The sequence below is a fragment of the Panulirus ornatus genome, chromosome 14, assembly GCF_036320965.1.
Source record: "Panulirus ornatus isolate Po-2019 chromosome 14, ASM3632096v1, whole genome shotgun sequence".
In the NCBI taxonomy this organism is placed as follows: Eukaryota; Metazoa; Arthropoda; class Malacostraca; order Decapoda; family Palinuridae; genus Panulirus; species Panulirus ornatus.
This window is the reverse complement of record NC_092237.1, coordinates 15163904-15180102: the sequence shown is the minus strand read 5'-3', so window position 1 is coordinate 15180102 and position 16199 is coordinate 15163904. Positions and strand designations below refer to the sequence as shown.

Sequence of the window (16199 nt, the reverse complement as noted above, 5' to 3'; positions counted from 1 at the left end):
CCTTATTCATACACTGGTAAGTTTCCTGATATTTGCCAGTAGACAGTTTATCTCCTTAACTGTGGGACTCTGGTGACAGGTTAAGGACGATGTCTACTCCTAAGTCCTTTTCGCACTCAGAATCCTAAAGCTTATTTCCTGCTAGGTAATAATTATTTTGAAGCTGTCTTTCACTTTGTTCTATCCTCATTACTTTACATTTGCTCAGGTTGAATTTCTTCATCCTCATTTCCAACAGCTTTGGAGTCTGTTTAGGTCACCTTTAAAGCTGATGCAGTCTCCCTTGCTTTTCACTTCCCTTAAAAGCTGATGCAGTCTCCCTTACTTTTCACTTCCCTCATGAGCTTCAAATCATTTGCAAACTTATTCAGGTAGGATTTCATACTTTCAGGCAGTTTATTGACCGAGATCAAAAAGGGTAATAGTCCTAGAACCAAACCCTTAGGCACTCTGCTGATCATGTCAGCCCATTTAGGAAACACTCCTCTGACATGCATCCTGTGTTCCCTAACACTGAGTTAATCTTCTCTCCAACTTAGGAGTTCCCCCTTCCACTTCCCCTAAACTTCACCTCCACAAGAATTGTAAAATAGTCAGGATCTCCAAAGAATTGTCTCACAAATCTAGCATCCAGCATAGTCTCTCTCAGCCTTTCATCTTCTACTTCATAATCAAACCCTTTTGTTCTCTTCCATAATTTCTCATCTGTGCATATCTGTGAATCATTTTGTGCTGAAAGAAGGTGTTTGCAGGAAATAAATCCCTCTCAGCACAGATATCCACAAGATAACATTCATTTTCATTTACTCCAGACACTCCTCATTAACCAGCTATCTTGCCAATTTCATCACATTCCAATTTTGTATTCACATGACCCATTGCAACCATCCTCATCTTCTCAATCCCATGTATATAGTTATTCACATTTCTCCAGAAATGCATCATGGCATCCTAACCTTACATAGTCTTCATATTCATAGGTCCATGCACACACCCATGTATACTTCATGATTCCAATCTTCCCTTTAATGCACACTATTCTTGATCCTCTCCATACATACTCTGTAACACCTTCCCATACTCTCATTGATAACACAATTGCACATCCCTTTTCCCTCTTCCCTGACAATTTTCAATCATTCTCATCCATACCACTCCCTCTTTCCTTACCCTTACACAACTTGCATTCACCATCTCCATTTCTCTCCATACGCCCTGCTCAGGGATATGGGTTTCCCCAGTCCCATCACATCCAAACTATACCTTTCGAAATTCACCACAAGCTCCGTCCTTTTACTCTCACCAGACATCCCTCTTGACATTCAGAGCCATCACCCTCAATTACCAGTCCTTTTTACTCCCTGGCATAATTGGTGGACTCCAGGGCCACTTCTTAGCTCTAATTGCCTTGACTACTTTATTGTAAATTATTAAGGTTTGTGTAGTTTCTGCAATTTTATCTCCTCTTTAATTCGTATCTCATCTTTGTTGTTTTAATGTCCTCTTTAAGCACATATTCAAACCTGAGCATTACATGATCACTTCTTCCAAATGGTGTATTGTATATAATTTTCTCAATATCCATGCTAGTGTGAGTGAAGGTAAGGTTTAGTAATCAAGGTATTATCAGTCCCTCTCATGCTAGCATTCTCCATGACATGTTGGTTTAAGAAATTTTCCTGTATACACTAAAAACTTGTCTCCATGACTTCCTATCACCATGATAATCCAAATTTCCCCTTTCTGTCTCTTGATAACAGAAATCTTTCATTGACAGTACCTTATCATCTCAAATACTTAAGTTTTCATTACTTCATGTACCATCCTATGAAGGGTGAGTGAAAACTAGCACTTCATCAAAATTACTGAGGGTTGGAAGGTCCTAACCCTTATATCTATAGAGAATATGATCTATCTCATGCTCATGGGACATTCCCTCAGAATGATTAGGTTTTCCAATTTTAAAGCATATGTATTTAATCTTGACCCTTACTATAACTAAAAAAATAGAAAAGAGAATGAGTTTAAGGGTTTTAAGGTGAGTGTGATGAAGAGGTATGGGTGAGATAACATTTACTGGTTTTTGAAATGATAGCCTCAGACCAGGTCTCTATGACACAGCTAGCTGTTGTATTGTAAGGGGCTCACTTTTGTTTTGTGATTTGGCATTCACTTAACTAACTTTAGTTGTCATGCTGGACATGCCAGCAAGGCTGAAGTCCATCTAGCTTGAAACTGGTATATTACAAAAATAAGTATTTGTTAGCTTAGGGCATAGTTTTATGCTGAGCATATTGCTTTCTGATTTTCTATTTGAAAACCATATTTCTTCATGTAACAGAATTTGCAAAGACATGGTTTACAGTCCCCTCAAGTAAAGGCAGCTGGACTTTGAAGGAGAAAGTCAGAGCCAAGTGTCATGAAATAAGTGCATGCAATGGGTCACTAGATCATGGCCCCTGAAAAAGATTTAATTGAAAGCTAGCTCAATGTCTCATCTCATCTCTCAGATGTCAGTTGCTCATAGTCTATGTGCTTAGGTGAAAGCCAGACAGATTTTTGCCTTAGGACAGCCAAAAAATTTTTTAGAAAGTTTCTGTTTTGTGGAATTTAACAAAGGTTATTGTAAAGATTACAGAGGAGCATTAATTTCATAATTGTTGTGGGGAACTTTACACAGTATTTACTGAGTAGACAACAAAGACTTTATTTTACATGCTTTTTGAGGAAAGATATATATATATATATGGAAAAAGGTGAGAACAGAGGAGGTAAGGGGAGTGAGGGAGGAATGGGATGTATTTAGGGAAGCAGTGATGGCTTGTGCAAAAGATGCTTGTGGCATGAGAAGCGTGGGAGGTAGGTTGATTAGAAAAGGTAGTGAGTGGTGGAATGAAGAAGTAAGTTTATTAGTGAAAGAGAAGAGAGAGGCATTTGGACGATTTTTGCAGGGAAAAAATGCAGATGAGTGGGAGAGGTATAAAAGAAAGAGGCAAGAGGTCAAGAGAAAGGTGCAAGAGGTGAAAAAGAGGGCAAATGAGAGTTGGGGTGAGAGAGTATCATTAAATTTCAGGGAGAATAAAAAGATGTTTTGGAAGGAGGTAAATAAAGTGCGTAAGACAAGGGAGCAAATGGGAACTTCAGTGAAGGGGGCTAATGGGGAGGTGATAACAAGTAGTGGTGATGTGAGAAGGAGATGGAGTGAGTATTTTGAAGGCTTGATGATAGAGTGGCAGATATAGGGTGTTTTGGTCCAAGTGGTGTGCAAAGTGAGAGGGTTAAGGAAAATGATTTTGTAAATAGAGAAGAGGTAGTGTAAAAGCTTTGTGGAAGATGAAAGCCGGTAAGGCAGCAGGTTTGGATGGTATTGCAGTGGAATTTATTAAAAAAGGGGGTGATTGTGTTGTTGACTGGTTGGTAAAGTTATTTAATGTATGTATGATTCATGGTGAGGTGCCTGAGGATTGGCGGAATGCTTGCATAGTGCCATTGTACAAAGGCAAAGGGGATAAGAGTGAGTGCTCAAATTACAGAGGTATAAGTTTGTTGAGTATTCCTGGTAAATTATATGGGAGGGTATTGATTGAGAGGGTGAAGGCATGTACAGAGCATCAGATTGGGGAAGAGCAGTGTGGTTTCAGAAGTGGTAGAGGATGTGTGGATCAGGTGTTTGCTTTGAAGAATGTATGTGAGAAATACTTAGAAAAACAAATGGATTTATATGTAGCATTAATGGATCTGGAGAAGACATATGATAGAGTTGATAGAGATGCTCTGTGGAAGGTTTTAAGAATATATGGTGTGGGAGGCAAGTTGTTAGAAGCAGTGAAAAGTTTTTATTGAGGATGTAAGGCATGTGTACGTGTAGGAAGAGAGGAAAGTGATTGGTTCTCAGTGAATGTAGGTTTGCGGCAGGGGTATGTGATGTCTCCATGGTTGTTTAATTTGTTTATGGATGGGGTTGTTAGGGAGGTAAATGCAAGAGTTTTGGAAAGAGGGGCAAGGATGCAGTCTGTTGTGGATGAGAGAGCTTGGGAAGTGAGTCAGTTGTTGTTCGGTGATGATACAGCGCTGGTGGCTGATTTGTGTAAGAAACTGCAGAAGCTGGTGACTGAGTTTGGTAAAGTGTGTGAAAGAAGAAAGTTAAGAATAAATGTGAATAAGAGCAAGGTTATTAGGTACAGTAGGGTTGAGGGTCAAGTCAATTGGGAGGTAAGTTTGAATGGAGAAAAACTGGAGGAAGTGAAGTGTTTTAGATATCTGGGAGTGGATCTGGCAGCGGATAGAGCCATGGAAGTGGAAGTGAATCATAGGGTGGGGGAGGGGGCGAAAATTCTGGGAGCCTTGAAGAATGTTTGGAAGTCGAGAACATTATCTCGGAAAGCAAAAATGGGTATGTTTGAAGGAATAGTGGTTCCAACAATGTTGTATGGTTGCGAGGCGTGGGCTATGGATAGAGCTGTGCGCAGAAGGATGGATGTGCTGGAAATGAGATGTTTGAGGACAATATGTGGTGTGAGGTGGTTTGATCGAGTAAGTAATGCAAGGGTAAGAGAGATGTGTGGAAATAAAAAGAGTGTGGTTGAGAGAGCAGAAGAGGGTGTTTTGAAATGGTTTGGTCACATGGAGAGAATGAGTGAGGAAAGATTGACCAAGAGGATATATGTGTCAGAGGTGGAGGGAACGAGGAGAAGTGGGAGACCAAATTGGAGGTGGAAAGATGGAGTGAAAAAGATTTTGAGTGATCGGGGCCTGAACATGCAGGAGGGTGAAAGGCGTGCAAAGAATAGAGTGAATTGGAACGATGTGGTATACCGGGGTCGACGTGCTGTCAATGGATTGAACCAGGGCATGTGAAGTGTCTGGGATAGACCATGGAAAGTTTTTTTGGGCCTGGATGTGGAAAGGGAGCTGTGGTTTCGGTGCATTATTACGTGACAGGTAGAGACTGAGTGTGAACAAATGGGGCCTTTGGTGTCTTTTCCTAGCGCTACCACACACACATGAGGGGGGAGGGGGTTGTTATTCCATGTGTGGCGAGGTGGCGATGGGAACAAATAAAGGCAGACATTATGAGTTATATACATGTGTATATATGTATATGTCTGTGTGTGTATAAATATGTGTACATTGAGATGTATAGGTATGTATATTTGCGTGTGTGGACGTGTATGTATATACATGTGTATGTGGGCGGATTGGGCCATTCTTTTGTCTATTTCCTTGCGCTACCTCGCTAATGCGGGAGACAGCGACAAAGCAAAATGATAAATATGATAATATATATATCTCCAAATTTTTCTTCAACAGAAACTTTTGGAACTACCAGAACATCAGAGACGTACAGGAGGCATGCTCAACAATAATTTAGCACTACAGATAAAAAATGCAACATTTGCCTGGGAAGTTTACAATATTGATTTTAAAAGACGAGGAAAGCCTGGAGGAGATTCATCGAATGCTTCTAAAGATAAAAAGAATACTGGTAAGGTTAATGTGAGAGGTAATTACAGTTGTAACAAAGATAATTGCATCAAAGTTGCCTTGTTATGAATAGTAACTTCAGATACCAGATTCGGTTTATGATTAATTTTAGCTTTGACATATTGCCCTTGGAAGTCTACTGAATTGCATAAGATCTACTGTACCATATTGATTCTCTAAGTTTCACTCCACTTTAGCAGTACAATTCATTGCTCTCCCTTCCTTAACACAAGGGTATCTTGTGCAGGGAAAATTTGCTGCAATATCTTGTCATGCCCCAGTACTGTATGAATAGGTAATTACATTTCCATAAATTGTTGCTTCAAGACACTTCGTCTCACAAAGTTCCATCGTAATTTCCACCTTCCCTCATGGTAAAATCTTGTGGTAGGTAACACATGGTACCCTGTTTTGCCTGTTTTCTCCTGTCTCTCGCTTCATTAAGATACACTCTTTTAAGTTCGGGGAACCTTATATGTAATTTTCTCCATATCGGTGCATTCATCATACTCAGGTGCTCTCTTGTAGTTGTTCATCTTAATTTTCATTCTGTATGTCTATCAGTTTTCAGTTTAGTCCTTTCTGTATGGAACAAAGCTTTCCTAGATTTGCTGATAGTATATGGGACCCTAGTTTTAAAACTGGAATTTTTAAAGTATACCATTACCATTGGGGTTGTTTTGACAACCATAAGGTGCCAAGGCCATGGATATTCATTATATATCTGGATCATGGATAAGGGTATTCATTATATATATGGATCATGGTGAAATGCCTGAGGATTGCCAGAATGCATGTATAGTGCCATGATAGAAAGGCAAAGGGAATAAAGGTGAGTATTCTAACTACAGAGGCATAAGTTTGATGAGTATTCCTGGAAAATTGTATGGGAGGGTATTGATTGGGAGGATGAAGGCATGTACAGAGCATCAGATTGGGGAGGAGCAGTGTGGTTTCAGAAGTGGTAAAGGATGTGTGGCTTAGGTGTTTGCTCTGAAGAATGTACTGTATGAGAAATAGAAAAACAGATTAATATGTAAGAGGCATTTATGGATCTAGAGAAGGCATATGATAAGGTTGATAGAGATGCTTTGTAGAAGTGTCTTAAAAGTATATGGTGTGGGAGGTAAGCTGCTAGAATCAGTGAAAAGTTTTTATCAAGAGTGTAAGACATGTGTACAAGTAGGAAGAGAGGAGAGTGATTGGTTCCCAGTGAAGGTCAGTCTGTGGCAGGGGTGTGTGATGTCACCATGGCTATTTAATTAATTTGTTCATGGAAGGGGTGGTTAGGGAGGTAAATGCAAGAGTTTTGGAGAGAGGGGCGAGTATGCAGTCTGTTATGGGTGAGAGGGCCTGGGAAGGGAGTCAGTTATTGTTCTCTGATGGTACAGCACTAGAGGCTGAGTTTGGAAAAGTGTGTGGTAGGAGAAAGTTGAGATTAAAAGTGAATAAGAGCAAGGTTATTAGGTTCAGTAGGGTTGAGGGACGAGTTACTTGGGATGTAAGTTTGAATGGAGAAAATTGGAGGATGTGAAGTGTTTTAGATATCTGGGAGTGCATTTAGCAGTGGATGGAACTATGGAAGCAGAAGTAAGTCACAGGGTGGGGTAGAGGGCTAAGGTTCTGGGAGTGAAGAATGTGTGGAAGGAGAGAGCGTTATCTCCCTAACAACCCCTGTGGAAGGAGAGAGCGTTATCTCCCTAACAACCCCATCCATAAACAAATTAAACAACCATGGAGACATCACACACCCCTGCCGCGAACCAACAGTCACTGAGAATCAATCACTTTCCTCTCTTCCTACACGTACACATGCCTTACATCCTCGATAAAAACTTTTCACTGCTTCTAACAACTTGCCTCCCACACCATATATTCCTGATGCCTTCCACAGAGCATCCCTATCAACTCTATCATATGCCTTCTCCAGATCCATAAATGCTACATACAAATCCATTTGCTTTTCTAAGTACTTCTCACATACATTCTTCAAAGCAAACACCTGATCCACACATCCTCTACCACTTCTGAAACCACACTGCTCTTCCCCAATCTGATGCTCTGTACATGCCTTCACCCTCTTAATCAATACCCTCCCACATAATTTCCCAGGAATACTCAACAAACTTATGCCTCTGTAATTTGAGCACTCACTCTTATCCCCTTTGCCTTTGTGCAATGGCACTATGCACGCATTCCTCCAATCCCCAGGCACCTCACCATGAGTCATACATATATTAAATAACCTTACCAACCAGTCAACAATACAGTCACCCCCTTTTTCAATAAATTCCACTGCAATACCATCCAAACCTGCTGCCTTGCCGGCTTTCATCTTCCGTAAAAGCATTTACTACCTCTTCTCTGTTTACCAAATCATTTTCCTTAACCCTCTCACTTTGCACACCACCTTGACCAAAACACCCTATATCTGCCACTCTATCATCAAACACATTCAACAAACCTTCAAAATACTCACTCCATCTTCTTCTCACATCACCACTACTTGTTATCAACTCCCCATTAGCCCTCCTCACTGAAGTTCCCATTTGTTCCCATGTCTTACGCACTCTATTTACCTCCTTCCAAAACATCTTTTTATTCTCTCTAAAATCTAATGATACCCTTTCACCCCAACTCTCATTTGCCCTCTTTTTCACTTCTTGCACCTTTCTCTTGACCTCTTGCCTCTTTCTTTTATGCGTCTCCCACTCATTTGCATTATTTCCCTGCAAAAATCGTCCAAATGCCTCTCTCTTCTCTTTCACTAATAATCTTACTTCTTCATCCCACCACTCACTACCTTTTCTAATCTGCCCACCTCCCACGCTTCTCATGCCACAAGCATCTTTTGCACAAGCCATTACTGCTTCCCTAAATACATCCCATTCCTCCCCCACTTCCCGTACGTCCTTTGTTCTCACCTATTTCCATTCTGTACTCAGTGTCTCCTGGTACTTCCTCACACAAGTCTCCTTCCCAAGCTCACTTACTCTCACCACTCTCTTCACCCCAACATTCTCTCTTCTTTTCTGAAAACCTCTACAAATCTTCACCTTCGCCTCCATAAGATAATGATCAGACATCCCTCCAGTTGCACCTCTCAGCACATTAACATCCAAAAGTCTCTCTTTCACGCGCCTGTCAATTGACACGTAATCCAATAACGCTCTCTGGCCATCTCTTCTACTTGCATACATATACTTATGTATATCTCTCTTTTGAAACCAGGTATTCCCAATCACCAGTCCTTTTTCAGCACACAAATCCACAAGCTCCTCACCATTTCCATTTACAACACTGAACACCCCATGTATACCAATTATTACCTCCCTGGGAGCCTTGAAGAATGTGTGGAAGTCGAGAACATTATCTCAGAAAGCAAAAATGGCTATGTTTCAAAGAATGGTGGTTCCAACAATGTTATATGGTTGCGAGGCATGGGCTATGGATAGAGTTGTGCGCAGGAGGGTGGATGTGCTGGAAATGAGATGTTTGAGGACAATATGTGATGTGAGGTGGTTTGATTGAGTAAGTAATGTAAGGGTAAGAGAGATGTGTGGTAATAAAAAGAGTGTGGTTGAAAGAGCAGAAGAGGGTGTTTTGAAATGGTTTGGTCACATGGAAAGAATGAGTGCGGAAAGATTGACAAAGAGGATATATATGTCAGAGGTGGAGGGAATGAGGAGAAATGGGAGACCAAATTGGAGGTGGAAAGATGGAGTGAAAAAGATTTTGAGTGATCGGGGCCTGAACATGCAGGAGGGTGAAAGGCGTGCAAAGAATAGAGTGAATTGTAACAATGTAGTGTACCGGGGTCGATGTGCTGTCAGTGGATTGAACCAGGACATGTGAAGCGTCTGGGGTAACCCATGGAAAGTTCTGTGGGGCCTGGATGTGGAAAGGGAGCTGTGATTTTGGTGCATTATTACATGACAGCTAGAGAGTGAGTGTGAACGAATGGGGCCTTTGTTGTCTTTTCCTAGCACTACCTGGCACACATGAGGGGGGAGGGTTTTTTTTTTTTTTTCATGTGTGGCGAGGTGGTGATGGGAATGAATAAAGGTAGACAGTATGAATTAAGTACATGTGTATAGATCTATATGTCTGTGTGTATATATATGTATACATTGAGATGTATAGGTATGTATATTTTGCATGTGTGGACATGTATGTATATATATATATGTATGTGAGTGGGTTGGGCCATTCTTTCGTCTGTTTCCTTGCGCTGCCTCGCTAACGTGGGAGACAGCGACAAAGCAAAATAAATAAATATGAATAAAGAAAAAATGCAATTGAGTGGGAGACGTATAAAAGAAAGAGACAGGAGGTCAAGAGAAAGGTGCAAGAGGTGAAAAAAAGGGCAAATGAGAGTTGGGGTGAGAGAGTTTCATTAAATTTTAGGGAGAATAAAAAGATGTTCTGGAAGGAGGTAAACAAAGTGCGTAAGACAAGGGAGCAAATGGGAACTTCAGTGAAGGGCGCAAATGGGGAGGTGATAACAAGTAGTGGTGATGTGAGAAGGAGATGGAGTGAGTATTTTGAAGGTTTGTTGAATGTGTTTGATGATAGAGTGGCAGATATAGGGTGTTTTGGTCGAGGTGGTGTGCAAAGTGCGAGGGTTAGGGAAAATGATTTGGTAAACAGAGAAGAGGTAGTAAAAGCTTTGCGGAAGATGAAAGCCGGCAAGGCAGCAGGTTTGGATGGTATTGCAGTGGAATTTATTAAAAAAGGGGGTGACTGTATTATTGACTGGTTGGTAAGGTTATTTAATGTATGTATGACTCATGGTGAGGTGCCTGAGGATTGGCAGAATGCGTGCATAGTGCCATTGTACAAAGGCAAAGGGGATAAGAGTGAGTGCTCAAATTACAGAGGTATAAGTTTGTTGAGTATTCCTGGTAAATTATATGGGAGGGTATTGATTGAGAGGGTGAAGGCATGTACAGAGCATCAGATTGGGGAAGAGCAGTGTGGTTTCAGAAGTGGTAGAGGATGTGTGGATCAGGTGTTTGCTTTGAAGAATGTATATGAGAAATACTTAGAAAAGCAAATGGATTTGTATGTAGCATTTATGGATCTGGAGAAGGCATATGATAGAGTTGATAGAGATGCTCTGTGGAAGGTATTAAGAATATATGGTGTGGGAGGCAAGTTGTTAGAAGCAGTGAAAAGTTTTTATCGAGGATGTAAGGCATGTGTACGTGTAGGAAGAGAGGAAAGTGATTGGTTCTCAGTGACTGTTGGTTTGCGGCAGGGGTGTGTGATGTCTCCATGGTTGTTTAATTTGTGTATGGATGGGGTTGTTAGGGAGGTGAATGCAAGAGTTTTGGAAAGAGGGGCAAGTATGAAGTCTGTTGGGGATGAGAGAGCTTTGGAAGTGAGTCAGTTGTTGTTCGCTGATGATACAGCGCTGGTGGCTGATTCATGTGAGAAACTGCAGAAGCTGGTGACTGAGTTTGGTAAAGTGTGTGAAAGAAGAAAGTTAAGAGTAAATGTGAATAAGAGCAAGGTTATTAGGTACAGTAGGGTTGAGGGTCAAGTCAACTGGGAGGTGAGTTTGAATGGAGAAAAACTGGAGGAAGTGAAGTGTTTTAGATATCTGGGAGTGGATCTGGCAGCGGATGGAACTATGGAAGCGGAAGTGGATCATAGGGTGGGGGAGGGGGCGAAAATTCTGGGAGCCTTGAAGAATGTGTGGAAGTCGAGAACATTATCTCGGAGAGCAAAAATGGGTATGTTTGAAGGAATAGTGGTTCCAACAATGTTGTATGGTTGCGAGGCGTGGACTATGGATAGAGTTGTGCGCAGGAGGATGGATGTGCTGGAAATGAGATGTTTGAGGACAATATGTGGTGTGAGGTGGTTTGATCGAGTAAGTAACGTAAGGGTAAGAGAGATGTGTGGAAATAAAAAGAGCGTGGTTGAGAGAGCAGAGGAGGGTGTTTTGAAATGGTTTGGTCACATGGAGAGAATGAGTGAGGAAAGATTGACCAAGAGGATATATGTGTCGGAGGTGGAGGGAACGAGGAGAAGAGGGAGACCAAATTGGAGGTGGAAAGATGGAGTGAAAAAGATTTTGTGTGATCGGGGCCTGAACATGCAGGAGGGTGAAAGGCGGGCAAGGAATAGAGTGAGTTGGAGCGATGTGGTATACCGGGGTTGACGTGCTGTCAGTGGATTGAATCAGGGCATGTGAAGCGTCTGGGGTAAACCATGGAAAGCTGTGTAGGTATGTATATTTGCGTGTGTGGACGTATGTATATACATGTGTATGGGGGTGGGTTGGGCCATTTCTTTCGTCTGTTTCCTTGTGCTACCTCGCAAATGCGGGAGACAGCGACAAAGAAAAAAAAAAAAATATATATATATATTTATTTTATTTATTTTGCTTAGTCCCTGGGGATAGGGTAGAAAGAATACTTCCCACGAACTCCCTGCGTGTCGTAGAAGGCGACTAAAAGGGAAGGGAGCGGGGAGCTGGAAATCCTCCCCTCTCAATTTTTTTTTTTTTTTCTCCCAAAGAAAGAACAGAGAAGGGGGCCAGGTGAGGATATTCCCTCAAAGGCCCAGCCCTCTGTTCTTAACGCTACCTCACTAATGCGGGAAATGGCGAAGAGTATGAAAGAAAAAAAAATATATATTTATTATTTATTTATATATATTTTGCTTTGTCGCTGCCTCCCGCGTTTGCGAGGTAGCGCAAGGAAACAGACGAAAGAAATGGCTCAACCCACCCCCATACACATGTATATACATACACGTCCACACATGCAAAACTACATACCTATACATCTCAATGCACACATATATATACACACACAGACATACACACATATACACATGTACATAATTCACACTATCTGCCTTTATTTATTCCCATCGCCACCTTGCCACACATGAAATAACATCCCCCTCCCCCCTCATGTGTGCGAGGTATCGCTAGGAAAAGACACCAAAGGCCCCATTTGTTCACACTCAGCCTCTAGTTGTCATGTAATAATGCCCGAAACTAGAGCTCCCTTTCCACATCCAGGCCCCACAGAACTTTCCATGGTTTACCCCAGATGGCTTCACATGCCCTTGATTCAATCCATTGACAGCACGTCAACCCCGGTATACCACGTCAATCCAATTCACTCTATTCCTTGCCTGCCTGTCACCCTCCTGCATGTTCAGGCCCCGATCACTCAAGATCTTTTTCACTCCATCTTTCCACCTCCAATTTGATCTCCCACTTCCCCACGTTCCCTCCACCTCTGACACATATATCCTCTTGGTCAATCTTTCCTCACTCATTCTCTCCATGTGCCCAAACCATTTCAAAACACCCTCTTCTGCTCTCTCAACCACGCTCTTTTTATTTCCACACATCTCTCTTACCCTTACATTATTTACTCGATCAAACCACCTCACACCACATATTGTCCTAAAACATCTCATTTCCAGCACATCCACCCTCCTGCGCACAACTCTACCCATAGCCCATGCCTCGCAACCATACAACATTGTTGGAACCACTATTCCTTCAAACATACCCATTTTTGCTTTCCGAGATAATGTTCTCGACTTCTAAACATTCTTCAAGGCTCCCAGGATTTTCACCCACTCCCCCACCCTATGATTCACTTCCGCTTCCATGGTTCCATCCGCTGCCAGATCCACTCCCAGATATCTAAAACACTTCACTTCCTCCAGTTTTTTCCATTCAAACTTACCTCCCAATTGACTTGACCCTCAACTCTACTGTACCTAATAACCTTGCTCTTATTCACATTTACTCTTAACTTTCTTCTTTCACACACTTTACCAAACTCAGTCACCAGCTTCTGCAGTTTTTCACATGAATCAGCCACCAGCGCTGTATCATCAGCAAACAACAACTGACTCACTTCCCAAGCTCTCTCATCCACAACAGACTGCATACTTGCCCCTCTTTCCAAAACTTGCATTCACCTCCCTAACAACCCCATCCAAAAACAAATTAAACAACCATGGAGACATCACACACCCCTGCCACAAACCTACATTCACTGAGATCCAATCACTTTCCTCTCTTCCTACACGTACACATGCCTTACATCCTCGATAAAAACTTTTCACTGCTTCTAACAACTTGCCTCCCACACCATATATTCCACAGAGCATCTACATCAACTCTATCATATGCCTTCTCCAGATCCATAAATACTACATTCAAATCCATTTGCTTTTCTAAGTATTTCTCACATACATTCTTCAAAGCAAACACCTGATCCACACATCCTCTACCACTTCTGAAACCACACTGCTCTTCCCCAATCTGATGCTCTGTACATGCTTTCACCCTCTCAATCAATACCCTCCCATATAATTTCCCACGAATACTCAACAAACTTATACCTCTGCAATTTGAGCACTCACTCTTATCCCCTTTGCCTTTGTACAATGGCACTATGTAAGCATTCCGCCAATCCTCAGGCACCTCACCGTGAATCATACATACATTAAATAACCTTACCAACCAGTCAACAATACAGTCACCCCCTTTTTTAATAAATTCCACTGCAATACCATCCAAACCTGCTGCCTTGCCGGCTTTCATCTTTCACAAAGCTTTTACTACCTCTTCTCTGTTTACCAAATCATTTTCCCTAACCCTCTCACTTTGCACACCACCTCGACCAAAACATTCTATATCTGCCACTCTATCATCAAACACATTCAACAAACATTCAAATTACTCACTCCATCTCCTCACATCACCACTACTTGTTATCACCTCCCCATTAGCCCCCTTCACTGAAGTTCCCATTTGCTCCCTTGTCTTACGCACTTTATTTACCTCCTTCCAGAACATCTTTTTATTCTCCCCAAAATTTAATGATACTCTCTCACCCAACTCTCATTTGCCCTCTTTTTCACCTCTTGCACCTTTCTCTTGACCTCCTGCCTCTTTCTTTTATACATCTCCCACTCATTTGCATTTTTTCCCTGCAAAAATCATCCAAATGCCTCTCTCTTCTCTTTCACTAACAATCTTACTTCTTCATCCCACCACTCACTACCTTTTCTAATCAACCCACCTCCCACGCTTCTCATGCCACAAGCATCTTTTGCGCAATCCATCACTGATTCCCTAAATACATCCCATTCCTCCCCCACTCCCCTTACCTACTTTGTTCTCACCTTTTTCCATTCTGTACTCAGTCTCTCCTGGTACTTCCTCACACAAGTCTCCTTCCCAGGCTCACTTACTCTCACCACCCTCTTCACCCTAACATTCTCTCTTCTTTTCTGAAAACCCATACAAATCTTCACCTTTGCCTCCAGTTGCACCTCTCAGCACATTAACATCCAAGAGTCTCTCTTTCGCGCACCTGTCAATTAACACGTAATCGAATAAAGCTCTCTGGCCATCTCTCCTACTTACATACGTATACTTATGTATATCTCACTTTTTAAACCAGTTATTCCCAGTCACCAGTCCTTTTTCAGCACATAAATCTACAAGCTCTTCACCATTTCCATTTACAACACTGAACACCCCATGTATACCAATTATGCCCTCAACTGCCACATTACTCACCTTTGCATTCAAATCACCCATCACTATAACCCGGTCTTGTGCATCAAAACCACTAACACACTCATTCAGCTGCTCCCAAAACACTTGCCTCTCATGATCTTTCTTCTCATACCCAGGTGCATATGCACCAGTAATCATCCATCTCTCTCCATCAACTTTCAGTTTTGCCCATATTAATCTAGAATTTACTTTTTTACATTCTCTCTATTATTATTATTATTATTATTATTATTATTATTATTATTATTATTTATCATTATTATGCTTTGTCACTGTTTCCTGCGTTAGCAAGGTAGCGCAAGGAAACAGACAAAAGAATGCCCAACCCACCCACATGCACATGTATATACATAAATGCCCACACATGCACATATACATACCTATACATTTCAACGTATACATACAATTACATGCATAGACATATACATATATACACATATACATATTCATACTTGCTGCCTTCATCCATTCCCGTTGCCACACTGCCACTCATGAAATTATTATTATTGTTATTATCCTCTAATTTATTATTGTTCTTAAATAACCTAAGAACCAATTCTCCATGGCATTCTACAGCTTATTTAAAAGTATTCTTTACCGTTTGCCTCCATGCTGTCATGCTGTCTTATCCCATGGCAAAAATTAACCCTAGAGAGAAAGATGAGTTTTGGAGAATAAAAGACCATTTCTTTTGAGTTTTGGAGAATAAAAGACCATTTCTTTACAGGACAGTGGTCCACAAGCAAATTTTTTTCTGTTGCTTCCCACCTTACCCTTCCCTTTTTTTCAAAGGTCTTTCCCTTAACATTTTGGGTGACATCCTTCTTCTGAAGGATCATGAGATGGTCAGCTTTTTGTAGCCTAACAGCCATGGGATGATGATGTTATCTGTAGATGGTGACTGCATACTGAAAGGGGTTGTACCTAGAGAAAGTTATATCTGCTACCACTGTTAGGGAATTAGTATAGGGAGAGAGGCATTAACTTTTGTACACGGTAGGGGGTTAAAGGTTTCTAATCCTGGGGGTCATGGAGATACTCTTATAGCTCACACACTGTTGCCTGGGAGAGAAGCAGCTTTTTTTTCTTCAAAACTCACTGTTTTCTATAGTGAATGATCATGAATTGTGTGCTAATGAGTTTT

At 41.4% G+C, this 16199-nt stretch overlaps 1 protein-coding gene across 4 annotated transcripts in view; it reads left to right on the top strand.

Annotated features, from left to right (window-relative positions):
* LOC139753328 (ATP-binding cassette sub-family C member 5-like) overlaps positions 1-16199 on the top strand; it is a 525518-nt gene that overhangs the window by 395128 nt on the left and 114191 nt on the right. For all 4 annotated transcript variants that reach the window (XM_071669664.1, XM_071669665.1, XM_071669663.1 and 1 more), the window contains one exon: positions 5311-5485. In XM_071669664.1, the coding sequence (XP_071525765.1) occupies positions 5311-5485 (175 nt within the window). The remainder of the gene's footprint in view (positions 1-5310; positions 5486-16199) is intronic.